Source organism: Xenopus laevis, chromosome 5S, assembly GCF_017654675.1.
Source record: "Xenopus laevis strain J_2021 chromosome 5S, Xenopus_laevis_v10.1, whole genome shotgun sequence".
NCBI classification, from domain to species: domain Eukaryota; kingdom Metazoa; phylum Chordata; class Amphibia; order Anura; family Pipidae; genus Xenopus; species Xenopus laevis.
Genome location: NC_054380.1, coordinates 33071765 through 33092510, shown reverse-complemented (window position 1 = coordinate 33092510; position 20746 = coordinate 33071765). Strand labels below are relative to the sequence as shown.

General features: G+C 37.9%; 2 protein-coding genes across 4 annotated transcripts in view; both read right to left on the bottom strand.

The window, feature by feature from the left end:
• The window catches only part of actn2.S (actinin alpha 2 S homeolog), a 30813-nt gene extending 21890 nt beyond the window's left edge, over positions 1-8923 (bottom strand). The window contains 2 exon segments of the mRNA NM_001091629.1: positions 1250-1364; positions 8610-8923. Coding sequence (NP_001085098.1) covers positions 1250-1364; positions 8610-8735 — 241 coding nt within the window. The 5' untranslated portion in view covers positions 8736-8923.
• A 5388-nt stretch (positions 8924-14311) lies between these two features.
• heatr1.S (HEAT repeat containing 1 S homeolog) overlaps positions 14312-20746 on the bottom strand; it is a 53924-nt gene continuing 47489 nt past the window's right edge. For all 3 annotated transcript variants that reach the window (XM_018265145.2, XM_018265147.2, XM_018265148.2), the window contains exons 37-45: positions 20587-20737; positions 19987-20145; positions 18763-18897; positions 18174-18278; positions 17925-18093; positions 17346-17500; positions 15783-15941; positions 15346-15454; positions 14312-14699 (exon numbers count right to left, since the gene is read on the bottom strand). In XM_018265145.2, the coding sequence (XP_018120634.1) occupies positions 14611-14699; positions 15346-15454; positions 15783-15941; positions 17346-17500; positions 17925-18093; positions 18174-18278; positions 18763-18897; positions 19987-20145; positions 20587-20737 (1231 nt within the window). In that variant the 3' untranslated portion in view covers positions 14312-14610. The remainder of the gene's footprint in view (positions 14700-15345; positions 15455-15782; positions 15942-17345; positions 17501-17924; positions 18094-18173; positions 18279-18762; positions 18898-19986; positions 20146-20586; positions 20738-20746) is intronic.

The window sequence follows — 20746 nt, the reverse complement described above, 5'->3', positions numbered from 1 at the left end:
CCCAACTAATAGTCTTCTTTTCCTCACTCATCAAAGTTGGAGACACCATTTCTGATCTATTTCATCATCTGATGTCACCAATGAGAAATTCCTGAGTATCATCTCCCAAGTCCTTTTTTTTTTTTTTCAACTTTTTATTTATTAAGCAGACAAAGATATCTTCCATATGTAGGTAACATGCAGTGTTATACTTGTGTAATGCCGACAATATCACATTATCTGAGTAGATTTTGCATGTACATTTCAGTCTGCTGTTTTCATAACAGTAAGAAATATCAAAGCCAAGTCCCTTTTTTATGACAAATATTTACTATCATTACTTATATTTACTAATATATTTACTAATAAATCTGCTGCTAAGGCTTGTGTATAAATGCTCTTATAGTAGGTGGCATATCCTAGCATGTGATGGTATGGCATAAAGGGGCTGGTTATCTTTAAATTAACTTTTAGTACGATGTAATGATCGATATTCTGAGAAAATTTTAATTCGTTATTTGTTGTTTTTAAATAATTTTTTTATGTAGCAGCTCGTAATTTCAACAGCTATCTGGTTGCCAAGGTCCAAATTTGCCTAACAACTAGGCATTTATTTGAAATGAGAGACTGGGATATGAATAGGATAGGGCCTGAATAGAAAGGTAAGTAATAAAAAGTAACAGTAACAATAAAATTGTAGCCTCACAGAGCAATTTTTTTTGGCTGCTGGGGTCAGTGACCCTACATTTGAAGCTGGAAAGATGTCAAAGAAGAAGGCACATAATGAAAAAGAAACCAAAAAAAAGAACACACAAAGACCAGTTGAAAATTTGCTTAGAATAAGCAATTCTATAACATACTAAAAGTTAACTAGTTAATGATGGTGTGACCAATCCAGTACAAAGCTCAATGACCTGTTAAAGGAGTAATGCACCTTTAAGATAACTTTAATTATGTTATAAAATGGCCAGCAACTTTTTATTGTTCTTGAATTTTTATCATTTTGAATTATTGGATTTCTACTTCTGACACTTTCCAGATTTCAGTGTGTGTGTGTGTGTGGGGGGGTCATTTAATCTAAGATCAACCATTTTTTTAAATCAGGTATCAGCCCTCGATATGATATGGGAATTGTGTTTTTAAAGGTTATCGTTATTCTTTAAGGTGAATCAAACATGCTAGTGTTTTTACATTAACGGGAACAATTTAATATAATGGTTATGTAAATCATAAAATAAAAATTGTAGCCTTTGAGACCTTTGAGCCTTACCTGAAATGACTTCTAGAAGAAGCATCAACTTTAGGCCATTTCTGAAATCATCTTCAATGTTCTCAATCATTGTTTCTGCTTTCCTTAGATGTGAATTGCACCAGGCTGTAAAGGTCTAAAAATAATATATTTAGGGTCACATTTAGAAAAGGTCGATTTTTTTTCTACTTCAAATGAACTGGAATGACCTTGAAACTTGAATGGTATTTTATTTAAGAAAAAACTCAAAACGTCTAAAAATCTAACGAATATTGAATATTCTTTGAATAGAATTCGAAGGGAACTCAATTCGAGTTTTTTCTCCAAAAAAACACACATATGTCAGTAACATTTTCAAATGGCTCACTGGACCTCTTCCATTGACTTCTACATGAACTCTGCAGGTTGTAGGTGGCAACCTATAGAATTTGAGTGGTTCCCAGGGTCGAGGTATGATAAATCTTGAATTCTAATTCAAGTTTGGATTTTCCCAACTCGAATTTGTGAGTTCTGACCAGTAATCCAACTCGAAAAATTCGAATTTACCACTTGAACCTTAGTAAAGCTGCCCCTAAATGTTAGAATCTGAGAAATAAACAATTCAAGCAAAGATACACAAGCACAGACTCTGCTTTCCAGCTGAACCTAGTCTGCTTTAGTCCACCCAAAAACTTCCTTTTATAAAGAAAAAAAGATGTAATTTTATGCTACTTTTCAATACACAGTAATTAAACATTTTCAGTGGGTTTTAATGTTATCTACAAGTGTATATATATTTACTGAAATAAATATGTGTCTGACTGTTCTAACTGCTGAAAAAAACTTTTAAGCATCATCCAAGCCACTACACCTTCTAGAATACCAGTTCAGAAACTCAGCAGTTGTGGATGGAACGCAGAACTGCACTAAGGATGCATGTAATGTGCTGAAAATGCTCATCGATAAATATTCAATTGTCAAATTGTTGCCTAATTGAATCAAAGCCTCATACTCCCTTATCATTTTCACTTACTACTTCTTATTTTTTTTACATGTCCATAATGCCTATTTATTGTAAAAAAGAAAAAAATATATTTATAATAACGTACATTTTTCATCAGTTAAAACAGGAAGTTTAAAGGGGAACTCCAGCTTCTAAAACAAAAACTGATAAAGAAGTCCACATAACACAGCAATATACCCATCACAGTTACCTGTTTCTTCAAAAAGTATGAATAAATGTAATTTTCTATGCTGAAATCCAGCTGTGCAACAGTTCTTTTCTTTCTGCATCATTTGAAATCCTGGCAGGGAAGGAGGGACTAAAACACTGATGTTACAAATTGTAACTACTACTCCACAGCTTACAGACAACATGCAGGAACTACATAACCCACAATGCATTGCACTGTGATGTTCCGTTCCTTATTGAAATCACATGTGCAGGGAATTGTGGGGTTTGGAGGATGGAGGCTAAGGACAGATGGCTGCTGATACAAAGTAACAGTAGTCAGCCAGCTAAGCAAAGTAGTCAGACAGATCAGCAGGAGAGCAGAGGGCTAGGCTTAGGGAACCATTAAAAATCATGAAAAATCTGCATTATTTCTAATTGATGTACATTGCAAAGTTGCTTGAAATTATGTTTACTTTTACTGTTTTTATGGAGTTCCCCTTTAAGGTACTTGTTGGCTTGCATTCAAGAGTGGAGGCACTGGCGTAATGCATACAGAATGTCAATACATGCAGCTACAGTTAATCAGACACATTTTGTAACTTCCTGCTATAGAAAAATATTTGTTTATAAATCATTCCGCCACAGCAAAGAATACCTAGGACACCAAAGAAGTTTCCACCCTGAAAATTACTGATCTCACTCGGTAGGCGGATCAAAGCAGGTCAGGAGAAAAAATATCTTTTCTTCCTCACCTGGAGTGAAGGGATTAAAGTGGGGAGCAGGGAACCCATGTTCAGGAAAACAGGGATTTTTTGCCTAAAACATGACCTGTTTTGGGGTATTTCATGGGCACCTGACCCACTTCCAGATGCAAAAACACATCACACTCAAATTTACTTTGTATTTATTGGCAATGACCTTGTTCTTTAAATGAATATTTAAGTTTTTATAAGTAATTTCAAGTAAATGCAACAGACAGTCTTCGCATTTAAATACATACTGTTAAGTTTAGGAAGTCCTAAGACTAGTGTCATACACACAATTTAGCTGGAAGAACATACAGTTAGTGGCGGGAATAACATGCTTTTCGATTAAAAATAGTTTAACAGACAACCACAATACTTATGTTATTCATATTCATGGTGTGTTATGACCTTTATGTTCTGTATATTTAAAAAGGCTTGTTAAAACATATTAATAGATAGGCCAGTCTAACAACAGCATATTAGTCAGATCATTAACACTACAAGCCTCCCCATAGTTCTTCCAAAGGATTTACTGTACTGTAAACTTAGTTACAAAAACATAGACATCACAGTGTACAAAAACATCCCTCCTCAATAGCAATGTATACAGACAGAAATAACATATTTAAATGCAACTAGCATTGACTGAGCCGGTTCCAATATTATTCCATTTATTACTATGTAAATTACCAGGCGTTTCTAATGTCATTCGAGGAAAAATATGCTAAAACCTGTACATATAGTAATAAAAATAAATGTTGATCTTTTTCCACTTTTTTCCCATGAGATTTTTAAAATTCTTTTTTACAATTTTTTTTTTTTAATGTTTTACATTTTTTCAGGCATATATTATTATTGCCATGAAATTTACAATCATGGAAACCTTTTTTATTATTCATTGCTGGGTCAATAGAATTTCAGTCTCTGCTGGACCAGAGAGCAGTAACTGTTTCTTGGTCACAATTCTGTAAAGAAAAATGCAGGAATTATTTTCCTGCTAAGGGTAGCTGCTAGTTACATTTTTAATTCATATAGGGAATCCCCCTCAAATGTCTTACATTTCCTCCTGATTAATGTGTAGCAGCTGCAAAATATTGTAACTTGACCTTTTACACACCACTGACTTTCCAAAGTTTAGGATTGGCAAAAAAAAACAAAAAAACATGATTTTGCCTAAAAGAAAAAATTCACAATAAACAGTCATTACAGAATTTTAGGGCTCTTCCTGCATTGATTTTTAATGCGTTCTACCAGAGAGGTAAGCAGGAAGAAATGCAATACATTCTTTACAGTCACTTTGTACTCAAACCAACCCTTTTTGTGATTTGAATACAGTACGTAACATTCTTCAAAACTAAAAATAGTCCTATTGTAGGGCAATAGCCTGCCTCTAGTGATGGGCGAATAAATTCGAATTTCCGCATTTCGCCACCGGCAAATAAGTTCGCAAAACTGCAGCGAAATTTCACCAGCGTCAAGAAATTTTGGATTTTGGATATTTACTCGCGTCAAAACTGTCGTGAGTCAACATTATTCAGACACCCGTTGACTTTAATGCGGGCGTCAAAATTGACGTGGGCGTCAAAATTTGCGCTTTGCTAATTTTGCGGGACAAATTTGCCCATCACTGCCTGCCTCTTCTTTAACATTGTTTTTGGGAAGCTGGCAAGACTATCCTGCATAGAACCTTTGGCAACATCTTCTGCAAATTGTGATAACTGCTATGCAAATGATGTCAACATAGCTGCTTGGTCACTTAGGAGCACATTTACTAAGGGTCGAATATTGAGGGTTAATTAACCCTCGATATTCGACTCTCGAAGTAAAATCCTTCGACTTCGAAGTCGAAAGGATTTACCGCAAATACTTCGATCGATCGAAGGAAAAATCCATGGATTGAAGGATTTTCCTTTGATCAGAAAAAGCTTAGAAAACTTATGGAGAAGGTCCCCATAGGCTAACATTGCAGCTCGTTAGGTTTAAAGTAGGCAGTCAAAGTTTTTTTTAAAAAGAGACAGTACTTCGACTATCGAATGGTCGAACAATTTTTAGTTCGAATCCAAGTCGAAGTCATAGTCGAAGGTCGTAGTAGCCTATTCGATGGTCGGAGTACCCAAAAAAAAAAAAACTTTAACTTCGAATCCTTCACTCAAGCTTAGTAAATGTGCCCCTTAAAGTTCACCGTTAAGTTAACTTTTGGTATGTTATAGAATGGCCAAATCTAAGCGACTTTTAATTTGGTCTTCATCGTTTATTTTTTGTTTTTCTTGAATTATTTGCCTTTTTCTCCTGACACTTTCTAGCATTTCAAATGGGGGTCACTGACCCCCATCTAAAAAAACAAATGCTCTGCAAAGGGTATTGTTATTTTTTATTACTCTTTCTATTTAGATCCTCTCATATTCATATTCCAGGTAATTTGGACCCTAGCCAGACTGTTGAAATTGCAAACTGGAGAGTTGCTGAATAAAAACCTAAATAACTCACAATCAAAACCAATTGCGAATATCACTCTCTATATAATTGTAAAAGTTAATTTGAAGGTGAACAACCCTTTAACGGTTGAGATAAGCTTACTGCAGCAGTTATCCAAGATTCTGTAACAAAATTCCTACCAAATGCACCCAAGTGAGAAAATACATGTATGATCAAATGAAAGTGTCATGGAAAATATTGTTTCTCCGTATAACTGGATTCCAGAATGTCTGCTTTTCCTCCAACAAAAGAATCTGAAATCAAGACAGCTGGATTACTGGAGACTGATTCCTCACCAACTGCGGCTAAAATTAGCTATCTCATCCATTGTAATCCAGCAAACGTTATCATTTGCTACCCGCATCTGTTGACAGATTTCATACCATGCATATCAGCCAAATGGCAACAGTCTAGCGCTTGCTGCCCACAATAGTAACAATGGCATGGATATGTCACTTCTCTTCCAGGAGATTGTCTCATAGGACATACATGTGAAATGCTTGCCAGGAAAGGCTGGGAAGGCTTACTGTTCAATGTGATATTACAGGGGTTATTTATCAAAGGTCAAATTTTAGAGTAATGTGATTTTTTTAAAACTCGAATAAATTTGATTTTATTCAGAATTCAATTGTTATTTAGGAAAAAATTTGAACTTCTAAAATCCAATCGAATAGTCCCTACCCAAAATCTCAAATTGAATTTGAATCGAGTTTACCTCTGAAAATAAAACAGACTTTTTTCATGTATGAAATTCGCGCAACATTTTTTTCTCCCATTGGAGTCTATGGGGCGTCATTTTCAAAAGTTGAGCTCATCACTACTATCAACATCTTCAAATAGTTCAAGGGACTAGTGATGGGTGAATTTATTTGGCAGGCGAGAATTTCCGCGTTCCTCCGCCAGGGAATATGTTTTTAAAACTGTTGCAAAAATTCATCGGCAAATTTGGATTTCACGAATTTTTTTTTTGAGAATTTTTTGTCGTGTTGCAAATTTCACTGGAAATTGGCAAATTTTTCAGCAAAACAATACAGGACAAATTCGCCCATCACTACAAGGGACCTCTGCCATTGACTTCTACATGAACTCGGCAGGTTTTAGGTGGAGAATAATCGAATAAGAACTGTTTCCAGGGTCGAGGTGTGATAAATCTCATCTTTCCAAATCAGTACGGATTCGGATCACTAGTTACAGCCAAACTGATCAGAATGTTTAACCCTGACTGATCAACATTTCCCATATTCTTTTAAATGCAAATCTTTACATTAGAATCATAAATGAATGGGTTATAATAGATTAAAATATAGAAAATAAATGATGCAATGGCAAAGTGGCACAATGAACACTACTGGGCTCGTTTAGAACAGCAAGTGCAGTGTCCAAAGTACAACTGAAAAAAAAAATGCAATTGGCAGTGATTTTTTTACCCACAATGCAGCATGTCCCGCAATAATTTAAGCATAATTGTGGTCAGATACAGAATTGTGTTTGCTGCAATTATGTCCAATGAATGTCTTGCATTGGGTAGGGTACCCGCAGAATACCCGCAAAGTGGTCGGGTTTTGGGCAAAAAGTCCCCAATTCCTTGGCAATCCAGAAGGGTACTCAACAAAGGTGTGGGCCACCCTTGTGGTCCTTCCAGTTTTTTAATTTTTTGGGAAGATTTTGCACTGGAGTGACGTCACTTCTGATCAAATGTGACATCAATTTCAGTTTTGCGTGTTCCCTTCGGGTTGGAAGGTAAGTTGACCTATTGCAGGTCGGGTTGGGTAGTAGGAACACAGGGGTCAAATTCCAGGTTGCCTGATCGGGTTACGGGTATGGGTTTGAAAAAATTGACCCGCACAGCACTCTAACGTGCTTAGACAGAACAGATGCACATTGTAGTAAAAATTGTCTGGATTGCATAATTTCTGGCTCTCTGCATGATTCTTTAGGTCTGTTGTGGACCATAGTAGGAACCCTGGGAGTACCACCATATTCAGGGTGGTGGAAGCTTTAGTGTTCCCCTGTGTCAATTTATTAGACAGAATGGACAAGTGATATAGCGTTTAGCGCACATAAATGGAAGTGAGAGCATTGTGTTTGGGCTTAAGTAACTGGAAACAACTGTGGCCAATTTACAACTACCACTCATAGTCAATGAGCCCTTGCTACTTTGCAGCACTTGGGTCTTGAGTTCATAAGATGCATATCCTCTCTAAGGACTTTCTAAGTCCTCCCTGGCCCTGCAAAGGGGTGTCTTCCCACAGGTCAGAAAAAATATGCTGCAACTGTGTAAAATTTTTTTTTTTTTTCCAGTCCTAGACCCATTTAAGCTCAAAATGTAACTTCACTATCCCATTTAAACAACACACACTAAGTCTGTTTCCCAATTAACCTCCCTGTATATATCTGGAACATAGACGGGTACCTATGCAAACAGAAGAAAAACAGGCTGCATGGGTTGGCATCCCAACATTGCAAGGCAGCAGTGCTAACCCCTCTAAAATATACATAATGTAAATACAGTATAATAATAGTGCTAGGGAATCCACTTGGAATCTTTCTGTAGAAATTCCAAATTTTTGGAGCATTTATCATTTCATGTCAGTTCCCACCTACATTTTTCGAAACTGAATAATCTGATCAATGTGCAGAGCAGTATTAGATCCTGAAGGGTTTGTGCATCTTTTCTTTGAATACCAGCTGGGAAACATAAGCAGTTATCAAACTACAGCAAAATATATATTTACTACCAACTTTCAGACCCCACAAAAATGAAAAGAATAATGACTTTCATATTATATTTTATGAGTAAATACCAGATTGCTGGTAATGTCTGTTAAAAATGGCAAACAATTGTTTGTCCCTCTAATAATCATAATAATAGCCCAGGTAACAAAAGCTTTTCCCCCCCAGTGAATTATATTAACTTCTTTACAGATGACAGAATACATTATAAGGAAAACATATTTTATCAAAAAACAGAAAACTATTCAACATGCTTATTTCACATTCTCCCAACCTTTCTCTGCTGTTTTTCCCATGCTGGATCCAAAAGCATGTCCCGATCCCATTCTTCTTCTTGATTCATATACTCCTCAACCTCATAGGTGTAGTTGTATGTTTCATTGGTCACTGCTTGGGTCATTGTGCCTGCTGGAGTTGAGGCCGTCTGTTTTGACTTTGATTTGTTTAGAAAACTTTTTGTTCTTGAATGTTTGCAGTATACGAGGATGGATGCAAGGATTAAAATGTGATGCTGAAGTTGGAAGAGATGACCTTTGTTAACTTTCACACTCAATTCATTTGCCTCCCTCCTAAACAGCCGTATCTGCCTTCCAAGTGCAGCTCACTGTCAGCCAGGCAGCTGTCTATTATCCCCAAGAGCCACGTGACATGCCCTTTGAATATTGCCAGATAAGAAAACACTCCCACTGGAGGCTATTTTAGTACCTGCACTTATCACTGTAATATCCTATAACAATGTGCTGCTCATAGTGTGATCTTAAAGTCCTGATAATCACTTCATAGTTTATATTTGCCAGCTGTATTACTTTATCCAGGATTTTATCAGGACAGCCCTAAACATGTTGCTTTTCAGTACATCACCATCTATTTTAAGCAAATATCAAAAGGTAAAAAGACTGCATGACAAGTGGAAGTTAACCATGGGATATTCTGTTACATGTCATCAAAGTCCTTTTACTCAGTATTATTTTGATGAGAATTTTTGCATTGTCTATTTTACAGTAAATTTTGATTCTAGGAACATTAGTGTCCTCTAAAGGCATGCAAATCCTGACCAAAACAGCCAATTATTGTGAAAACTGTAAAAATCACAGATAATACACTATACTTTAGAAATCCAAGCAGTACATGTACATTCCAATCCATTTAATGACATACAGCTGAAAGAGTGCAACCTGGGCATGAGCACTAGTGCTTAAAGGAGAACTAAACCCCCAAACGAATGAAAGCCCCTACCCTCCATAGTGCCCCCTCACTGTTCCCCCCGCATAAGTGTTAATACCTGTAAATTAAAATTCAAGTAGCAAATGGATCTATCACCTGGTGTAATTAAATAAATTAACTAAAGGGAACTGACTTACGTCAGAGGAAGTGTTAATCAAGATAAAAAAGATATTCCCTTAATTAATTATAGCATGTCCCCATATTACATGCTATAATTAATTAAGGGGATATCTTTTTTATCTTGATTAACAATACCTGTAAATTAGTGATGTTAGGGCCGGCCCTATACCCGCGGGTTTACTTATCAAAGACACTCAATTGCTAATGTACTGGTGCCGCTATTTAAAAAAAGGATTCTGTTCCTCAGCATGTAAACTATAGGGAGCAGATTTACGAAAGGGCGAAGTGGCTAACGTCAATTCGCTTTAGCGTTACAGCCCACAGGGACATCGGCAATTTACTAATGGACACCGCCCATTTCGCTAACTAAGAGACAGGCGCTAGTGGTCATTCACACTCTATTGCCAAGCAACTATTTGCTCTGGCGAATGGATGTTACTCAGCAAATTCACTAAATGCATTTTTACTGAACGTTACCTCTTTCGCCAGACTTGCCTTCACCAGCTCAAACCAGGCGAAATGCAATGGAGTGCATAGATCTTCCTCAATCTTCTTTCACTTACATCATATTCTGCGAGTGGAAAATGCATCAAAGTTCAAAAAATGCTGGTGACTTTTCCTTATTACAGAGTGATAGGCTGCAAAAGTCCTTAAAAATTGTTTATTTTTTTGGTAACCAGTTTTCTCCATAAATTTTCTAATATATGGAACATTAGCTTTTACAGTGGGCTCATGTGCAGGGCATTATAACAACTCTATGTCTTTATTAAGGTTCTCTGGACATGTGTAATAAACAGTGTAAATGTAAAGTATTTGCTGCAACATATAACACAAAGAAGTCCATACCACTTTAAATTTTCCGCCATATGCAAATTAATCTGAGCGCAAGATCTCTAACAAATTTTCACTAGGCAGAAATGAACACTAGCGTAACTTTGCTTTGAAATGCTTGCATTACCGAAGTACCACTAGCGAAAAGTTGACAGTGTTCGGCACCCTGTACGCAACTTCGCATGTTAGTGAATTGGCATAGTCTGAGCGAATTGTCGCCTAGCGAAGTGTTGCGCTGGGTGCGAAGTGGACGCTGTTTTTTTCGCCGCTTAGTAAATCTACCCCTAGGACTGTTAGTTTGAAACAAGTTGTAGGAAAGCTTTTGCATGGAGTACTAAGAGATAAGATATTTGAATATATTGCAAATCAGAGTTGCAGAGTTTGTGTCAGCATGGTTTTATGCCTTTAACATAATTTTTACAAGCAGGTGAAAAGAGACCTAGACATTGGGGTGGCAGTGGGTGTGATCCACTTACATTATTTTGAAGCATTTGATAAAGTACCACACTCAAGGTTTTCGGTTAAATTAAGGAATATTGGCCTGGATCATAATATTTGTACCTTCATAAAGAACAGGATAAAGAATATATAACAAAGAGTGGAGGTACAGGAAACATTTTCTAATTGGCCAAATGTTGTTAGTGGAGTCCTTGGCACTTGCTTTTCAACTTGTTTATTAATGGAGGTGGGCATTGTAAGTACTGTCTTTGTTTTTGCTGATGATTCTAAATTATGCAAAACTATAAGTCTAAATTGGAGATCTGGGCAGCAAACTGGCCAATGAGGTGCAATGTTGATAAATTCAAGGTCATGCACTTTGATTATTTAAAGGGATACTGTCATGGGAAAACATTTTTTTTTTCAAAATGAATCAGTTAATAGTGTTGCTCCAGCTGAATTCTGCACTGAAATCCATTTCTCAAAAGTGCAAACAGATTTTTTTATATTCAATTTTGAAATCTGACATGGGGCTAGACATATTGTCAATTTCCCAACTGCCCCAAGTCATGTGACTCCTGTACTGCAAGTTGGAGTGAAATCACCCCCCTCCCAGCAGCCAAACAAAAGAACAATGGGAAGGTAACCAGATAGCAGCTCCCTAACACAAGATAACAGCTGCCTGGTAGATCTAAGAACAGATCTAATAACCATTATTTTACTTGTTTCTTTTTATAGGAATTTTTAACCTGAGTACAGAGCAATCAGTTGGAGTTACGTAAGACAGTTTTGGCATCATGTCCCTTTCCTATGATTATTAAAGATAAACTTTAAAAACTCCTCACAAGTTCTTGATTCAAAACCCAACTATAGTCTATAATTTTACCAGTAAGCTGCTACTTGTTAAAGGGGAAAATGAAAATTTAACAAAAGCTTCAGCATACTGAAATAAGAAACTTTCTAAAGACAATCAATTAAAAATTCTGAAATAAGCAAGTTCAACTTCACTATTCCTCTCTCAGCATCTGTTTCTCCTCATTCTGTCTTCATTCAGGAGTTGGGTGTTAGATGAATGATCCAATATATCTTATAGGGGGGCTCCTTTTGCCTAGAAGATGCATTAGAGCTCACTATTAAAATCACCAGACATCATGTCTCTCTACATGCAGAATTTGTGCAAAATGCATTTATATTGTTACATTTTGTTTGTACTCTAATCAATTATTTAAGTGAGCTCTAATTCATCTGCTAGGAAAGGAAGCTCCCTTTATAAGATATATTGGATCATTCATCTGACGCCCAACTGCTGAATGAAGACAGAATGAAGAGAAACAAATGCTGAGAGAGGAATAGTGAATATAAACTTGATTATTTCAGAGACATTGCAGAATTTGTAATTGATTGTATTTAGAAAGTTTCTTACTTTTAATTTTCGCGATAGTTCCCCTTTAACGACATTACAGGAAGTGTGATTCTATTTTTCCTGGCAAATACTACAAAGTATAAGTGTACATCTTATTATAGAAAAAGTATATATATATATATATATATATATATATATATATATACCCATATATATATATATATATATATATACCCCATAGACAGAAAATATACCCATAAAAGCATTTATATTGGTGTTCCTACTGGTAGATCAAGTTCCTTATTACATAATTATCTTTTCCAGATATGCTGAAAGAAACGTTTTAATATCTGGCACAACTAAGGACAATAAGCACAACTATCATCTGCTTGTTTATGGTGTTGGAATTCTCGTGTGTGTTGCTATATATGGAACTCGTAGGTGTTATTTCAATACATTTCTTTTGGTTGTTAATTTCTGTCCAGAATTGTAACTTTCTATTCCTAATCTTTTAATACAGTGAAAAGGATGAAGTAAGCCAAATGGAGCAAGGCACTTCCTAAGAGTATTGGACTGAAAATGACAATAAAGGCCCCATACACGGTCCGTTAAAAGCTGGCGACAGCTTATTGGCCCATGTGTGGGGCCATCCGACGGGTTTCCCCGATCAATCGGGCAGGGTAAAAAATCCAGTTGGATCGCGGCCATATCCGTGAGTGTATGCGGTCCTGGGATCCGGCCGCCCGTATCAGATGCCTTATGATCAGATCGTTGGGCCCTAGGGCCCACGATCAGATCAGCCTGATATCTCCCATCTCAATGTGGACATATTGGGTAGAGATCCACTTGTTTGGCGATCTCTACGTCTATGGCCACCTTTAGACAGGAACGTAATATGTTTTGCTACAGATGCCTCTATTAACATTTAAATTCAACTGGTCCTAGTGAATCTGGAATACACACCAGGAAAGAGTTATTTACGGAATGGATCGATCTGATAATCTTCAAGACAAATCTTCCTAGACATATTTAGCAACACCCGAACCTTAATTGTTGGAGTATTTTCACCAAGAACAATATTCACAATACATGTAGTCTTCTCTTACTAAGTAAATAGGAAGGGTCATTATACAGGATTAAAGCGATGAATGTAAATGGAATCCATTCTACAATGAGTGGATTTGTAGCGAGGGCCACAAAGGCCCGGGCCTAGGACGGCAAAATTTCAGAGGCAGCATGCCTCCCAGGCGCATTCTAGTGAGCATGGAGGGGGGGGGGGAGCCGCAGCTCCCCAGCGAATGCGTGCACTTGTGCGGGGGCAGGGTGCATGTGAAAGCAAGCAGTTGCTAGGACCTGGCAGTCTAGGGACACCAAACCCAGCCCTGTGTGTTTAAGCATACAGTATATGGCTCAAATAGCAACAATGAAATATACACACAAAAATTGTATAACTTTAAAATCTGTCATCTGTTCTAGGCCAGCTCCTTATCAGAATGGCATGATTTGTAATAATGCAGGAGGGTGTACTAAGTCAAACAAGTAATGTAACAATTTCTTCCAGGGCTACTAAACAAATAAGCACCGTACACAACACTGTATAATTTTTACATTGTAATCCACAGTTTTGGGAAAGGTCCCTAGTCACTATTACTCTTCTTAAATTGGTTGCACAAGGGCTCATAACTTTTTAAATTGAACTTTAGCCCACAAGCCATGACCGCAAACTGTACTACTTGGCCATTCGTGGGAATGAATAGTTCACGCTAATTGCAATCGACGTGTAAATCTCCTGATTTTCAGCTAATAACCAAAAAGGGTAATTGTGTCCTAAAGGATTTGCTGTCTAGAGTGTTTAAAGGGGATGTAATTGCACTTTGTAAGAATCATACATTCCAAAAAATCACCTATGCCTGAGCCAATAGAGGATAAACAAACTTATTTTCATCACTGTCTTTTCACATTATTTGTATAACGCAGATATGGAAATAAAAAACGTTCACTCGTATATATCCAATTTATTTTATCTTACATGTTAACAAGCAATTCTCTAACTTTGTTTTGTCATTTGGTGTGGGGTTTATAGCAGTTTAAATGGGGAGCAGGACTATAAGGGGGACCCCATAATAGTGACATAGCCAACAAAGCTTACTGGTGCTTTAAAGTAGCACGAGTGTCCATAGCTTTGTACCAGTACTTGCTGTCGCTGGTCAGGTTAACATCTTTCACATTTGCTTCAAAAAGTTCAGTCCTCATAATGCACAAGCTCAGGAACCATTTTTTTTGTCCTTTATATCGCCCTTCAAAAATAGCTTTGAAGTGATTCTCCCAAAATTATTTCCAGCTGTTTTATTGTTTTCTGGCATTGCTGTTCTACCTCCTCACATTCATCTGCAATTAAAAACATGAATACATGTATCAATCACCAAATTCGTAAAAAGACAGAATAGAACACAAAAGTGTCTTGAGAAGGGCAACAAAAACAACAGTGGAATGGATGATTTCAGTTATGGCCAAGTTAGTATTGTTTACACTGAAATGACAGGAAATATGCTCAATTTATAAAAAACATAGGCGATATCAATATTAGAATTATGGAAATCTTTTTAGTAACATATCAGATGTTTGAGATATTAGGCTATCCCATGAGGTGGTTGTGGTTTCACCTTTAATTGCAGAAAGGCATTTTTTTGTAGCTTTGATAGAATGTCCCCTATAGGGGCGGTCATACCATAATGGATCACACTAATAAGCTCCAACAAAGCAGCCTATAGCACCAAACCACAAAGCAAATCATTTTCAGAAAGAGGAACCTCTTTAGATTTTGGGGAGGGATAAACTGAATTCCTATAACTATTAAAGAAGCAACAGGGAGAATGGGTTGGATTATGGCTTGTTTGAGGTTTGTTCCAATTCAGAACTACCCAATAACAGTGGAGATAAAGTGAAACCATCCCGGACCAATTCAAAACTAACATAATTTCAGCACTATGGGTACAGAACAAGATCAAGAAGAAATGTGCACATCTGGCTTTACCTTCCATGAGTTCTGCAAGGAAAGAGATGGATTCAGGCAGCAGGACCATGTAATTCTCTTTGAGCTTTTCAACTAAATCGATCAAAGCCAGCAGTGCTGCAAAACGAACCTGTCAAAGAGAAACAAAAAGGAAAATGAGAACGTGGAAAGAGTAGGAAAGGAGTATTGTAGGTCTATCACTGCAGCCGATATAGGACCAAAAAACGAAAAAAAAAAAAAAAAACTCAAGAAGAAAATAAGCAAAGCTGTAATAAAACAGAATAGGCAAATTAAAAATACTGAATTGAGTAAAAGCACAAGATATGTTCTTGGACAGTGGTCTTTTACTATTAAAAACCCTCACTTATGCCTCCAAAACAAATTTACATGGATAACACAATTCTGAGTGTTCCATAGGTAGACTTGTTGCCCTAAAGTATCTTATAGGCCTTTCTAACCTTGGGAGAAGAATGTCGCATTTTCAAGAGTATCTGATAGTTGAGAGGCTTCCACAGGGAGTCATCTGCCATTGCAACTGAGAACTGGGCTATGCACGGTATCAAGCTCTCGCTCACTCTTGCATGGAATTTTTCATCCCCTCCAAGCAAATTTTCAAGCTAATATGGAGGAAAAAAATAACAAATTGTGAAATAAAAAGTAAATAAAGAATAACATTATAAATGCCACATGTTCTTTCTTCATATTAAAGTGATTTGTAAAGATTATATTAGGGAGATATATTTGGCTTAATTACATGAATGGGTTAATGGAGAACTAAAGGGTATAATCACTGGAGGTTGCCAAATGTTAGGCAGCCTCCAGTGATTATAATCACCTATTGATACCCCCCCCCTGGCCGGTGCTCCTGTTTGGCTAAAACTGCACTGGCCTGGAAGATTTCTGTTGGAGCTCACTTACCACAATCACCTTCCTCTTCTGCACTTTGAGTCTAGGCAGGCAGTAGAGAAAAAAAGGTTGCTTTAGTTTCAGTTTGGCTTTTTTTACTCTACTGTGCATGTACACCCAGACCAAAGCAAATAGTATACAGAAGAAGCCAAGAATGGCAGCAATAAAAACGGCTACAGAAATACCCTGGGCTAGTGCAGTCTTCAGCAAAACCAGAGCAATGACCTGAGGTAGGTAAGTAAAATCACTAGGGTAGATTCCTGCACGGGTCCAATTGGGCAGACCCATGCTTGACCCTGACCTGCAAGTTGACCCACAACCACTATGCCCCACCACCCAGACCCACTACTCGACCCAGCCTTCAAACAGCTTGCTTACCCTCCTACCTGGCTCCAGCGAAAACCGGAAGTGACATCGCACTGGACCCTATTCCGCTACCACCAACTCAGGAGAGAGTAGGAAGGACCAGCTGGATGCCCAGATGGATTACCTGCACATCAGGTACTCTGACCAACTTGTGGGTATTCCGAGGGTACCCGACCCAATGCAGGACTCTTCACTAGTGAATGCCTACCAAATATATATTAAAGGAGAACTAATCCCCCCCAGAGATATAACAGCCCCCTCAACTGCCTTCAAGCTGTCCCCTTTACCACTAGCTACCCACACAGTATATTACATAGAGTACCACTCCTCTTTCGTATCCTCCGCTCAAAAAGCAGAGCAGCGGAGTCCCTCAGTACCATCTTCTGTCCATTCGTATGCTCTTCGGGTATTTACGCCAACACAGAGCCTGCAGGCAACTGCGCATGAGCCTGAAGGCTCCGTGTTGGCATGTAGACACGAAGAGAATACGAATGGGTGACTCTGCTGCACTGCTTTTTGAGCTCAGGATTCCAAAGTGGAGTGGTACAAAAGCATTGGACAATACCAATGGGCGGTGGAATATGCCTGTTTAGATGCTATTAAAGCTTATTGGACAATTTACCAATTTTAGAACACCATGGCCCCTTGCACGACTTTACAACACATTTTTCACATAATACCTGAATTCATTTATATTTACCGATATTGTAGATGAGGAAATTGCAATAATAAGACTAAACAAGAGTTACCTGATCTACCAAGGGCATCATTAATGCTTCCGTTCTCTCCTTGCTCAGAAAATGCTGGTTATCATACAGAAAGATTTTGTGCAGACAGTGGATCACAAAGTCCAGTAACAAGCAGCTCTTTTCAGTGTTGTTTTCTGAGTCAAAAAACGGTTTATCTGGTGAAAGAAAACAGCCAGAAGATTGGAGAACGCTCCTCAAAGAAAGTATGTGAACTACATTTGCAACACTAGTGTTTATACAAGCCAGTTTCAAGGTACGAGGTAATGAAAATGACATTTTCTGAATAAAATTCAAAATGAAGCTAGGAGGATCATTGTGTCACTTATTGCATTTTACAAACAGGAAGGGCTTAAACTGAAAATAGAAAAACCCATCTTCTGTTATTTGGGGAGTCATGTTTAACCTCCAAAAATGTTTTGCTTTAATGCTCCTTGTTAAAGTGGATCAAAAATGGGCTGGTGTGCTTTTAAAAGATAGGGTACAAAAGGGGCGCAGCTTTTATCTTACATTTTTTCCCTTCACTTCCTTCATAAGCAACAGTCAATTCCACCGTTCAATTATTTTTGGAATGAAACATACCTGTTTTTATGGTATTAGTTTGAATCAAGATTTCAGCGAAAGGCTTTACTAAATGGCCAGCAAACAGTGTGAAGAGCCCTTTCAGTTTATCGGCAATGCAGTCTGCCAGACGGCAGAAGGTCAGGAGTCTGTCTTTTGATGAGTCATCGGTTTTTGCCCAATCAAAAAGCTGCAATGAATAAAATGCAAATGTTAGAGTCCAGTGAACCAGTGACCTTAATAAAGTGTTTTGCATCTATATTGCCTTACCTTGAAGAAGAGAGGTCTGAATGTGACCTCCGAAAGCTTCATCACCATAACGAGGAGACAGTTAATGATATGTCCCTCATTGGTACCCACTTGCTCCAGATCCTTCTATAACAAGCAAAAAGTTAAATGAACGTTAGCAAAAATCGCTTTCAGCAAAGCAAAAAGAAAAGTAGCATCTTTCCTTTATACCAGTGATCCCCAACCAGTAGCTCGTGAGCAACATGTTGCTCTCCAACCCCTTGGATGTTGCTCCCAGTGTCCTTAAAGCAGGAGCTTATATTTGAATTCCAGGCTTGGAAGCAAGTTTTGGTTGTATAAAAACCAGGTGCACTGCCTCACAGAGCCTCAATGTAGGTTGACAATCCACATAGAGGCTAAAAATGGGCAATCGCAGCACTTATTTGGCACCTCAAGAACATTTTTCATGCTGTTGCTCCCCAACTCATTTTACTTCTGAATGTTGCTCACGGGTTCAAAAGGTTGGGGATCCCTGCTTTATACAGTCACTACATGGTATACAACTATACAATATATAACATGCTTTTATTTAAGATATAAAAGAGCAATGGTATAGATCTTTAAAAATTACCTCTGAATGTTCAGTTCTGAAATCTAGAGCCTTCAAGAAGAAAGCAGTGAGCTCCGACTGGTGAGAGGAGAGCTCTTGCTTCTCCATAATAGCTATGTGCTCCTTCAGGATATCCATCAGAGACCCCAAGCAATTCTGCAGAAAGTATGAAATAAAGTCAAACCAACCAGTTTCTAAACCATTTAAAGCAAATGTATTAATGGAAGGTACTACAACAGCAAATGGTGGGTCAATGAGAATGAGAGCCAGCCAACAATTACACATTGTTCAGATGTTACAAGTCAATTGCTGCCCATCCTACGTTCCCAATAATGTGGAATTTTAAATTAAAGCAGTGTTGAAATGGAGACCAATGATCCCACTGGAAGCTAGCCTCCAGGGCCCCACTATCACCCATCCCTCACGGAGGATGATCCCCATTCCCCACGGATGCCACCCACCAACAAAGCAAACAAACCTGCTGGTCTGTTCGGCAATGCACAATGGGCTCAGGGACAAATGGAATTTCTCCTGTTATCCTGGTGGGCCAATCCGAAGCAGATTATTATTAATAATTGTAACCAGTCCTCTGGTCAGTCATCCAAATACTCACTGCTAACATACTTTTTATTAAAAAGCAAGTCTAAAATGACTTTGATGTGTAATGCTTAAGGAATGTGCCTAACTGGCATTTTAGTGATCACTATCATCAATTGAATTGAGCAGTTTACTATGTGGACCCTTATGATAGTTTGCAATGATTAGTTTGTCAACAATGGTTATAATTGGCCATCAGGCTCTGAATGTTGCCAATATCAGAATACGGATGGTGTTCATATATAAGCACAGTTTTACATGTTGTCCAGTCAATCACCCAACCAGTTTGTGCAACCAAAATGATTTTTATAAGCCCATATAATGCTAATTATTATGAAATTACCAAATTATCCACTATGGCTCGGTTAAAATGAATATGAAAGGTTAAGAAAGTAGCACTAACATGCCCATTTGCTTACTTTACATTGAGTATTTACAACAGTGGTGTCAATAAGCTGGGTCAGCCAAAATTTAGGCACCCCCAAGTGATTGTATTTACTTAGCGTACACCCTGGGTCGGAGCCCGTATCAGCAGAAATCAGCACCGGTCTGGGTTTCTTCCAGTGTGTTTATGGACTGGTATATAGATGCATAGCTTAAATCAATGAGGAATATAGTGACGGACAGACACAAATCCATAACTCTCACCTGCTGAGATTCCACCACTAGAGAATAACACTTGGTGATGGCTGGAAGGAGAACCCTGGCAGCCAGTTTTGTTGATAAAGTGGATTTTAATACCGTCACTCTTGCAGACAGCTGAGATGTTGGACCAACTTTAATTGCAATTTTGTCAAGGTGGGTAACCTAAGTGAACACAAAATAGTCATTAATACAGGGCCTTTACAATGACTGTGCTGCACAGTGAAAAGCTCCATAATTATATGGCACACACACACTCTCTCTCTCTCTCGCTGATCTTGGATTTTTATCTCAAGGAACACGGATCAGAGAGCTTGCAGGACATTTAAACTACAATCTTAAACTCTGGACTGTGCCATGACAAGGAGTATAGTTGGAAGTTGCTGATGTATTGTTGTGCTCATAGAGCAATACCTTCTGACATCAGAGCAGACTTCCTCCCACATGCTTAAAACTGATGAGAAACAAATCCTATTCTAACCTACATCTCATTAAATTAAAAAGCATATGTGATTTTATATTTTTTGGTAATCAAACCCCCCAAAAAAAACTAACGGCAAATCAATATCTCCAATGTTTCTATTTGTCATGGATCTTTATATATACCTGTAAAACGGACTCTTGCAGATATGGACTAAGGAAGTGAGGCAGAGTCTCCACCACTTTCTGCAGTGCAGTCACCGTGCTGAGAAGATGTATCTCACTGGTGAGCAATTCCTTCTTATGCTTCAGAGTAGACAATAGAGCTGGCATTAATCTGTAACAT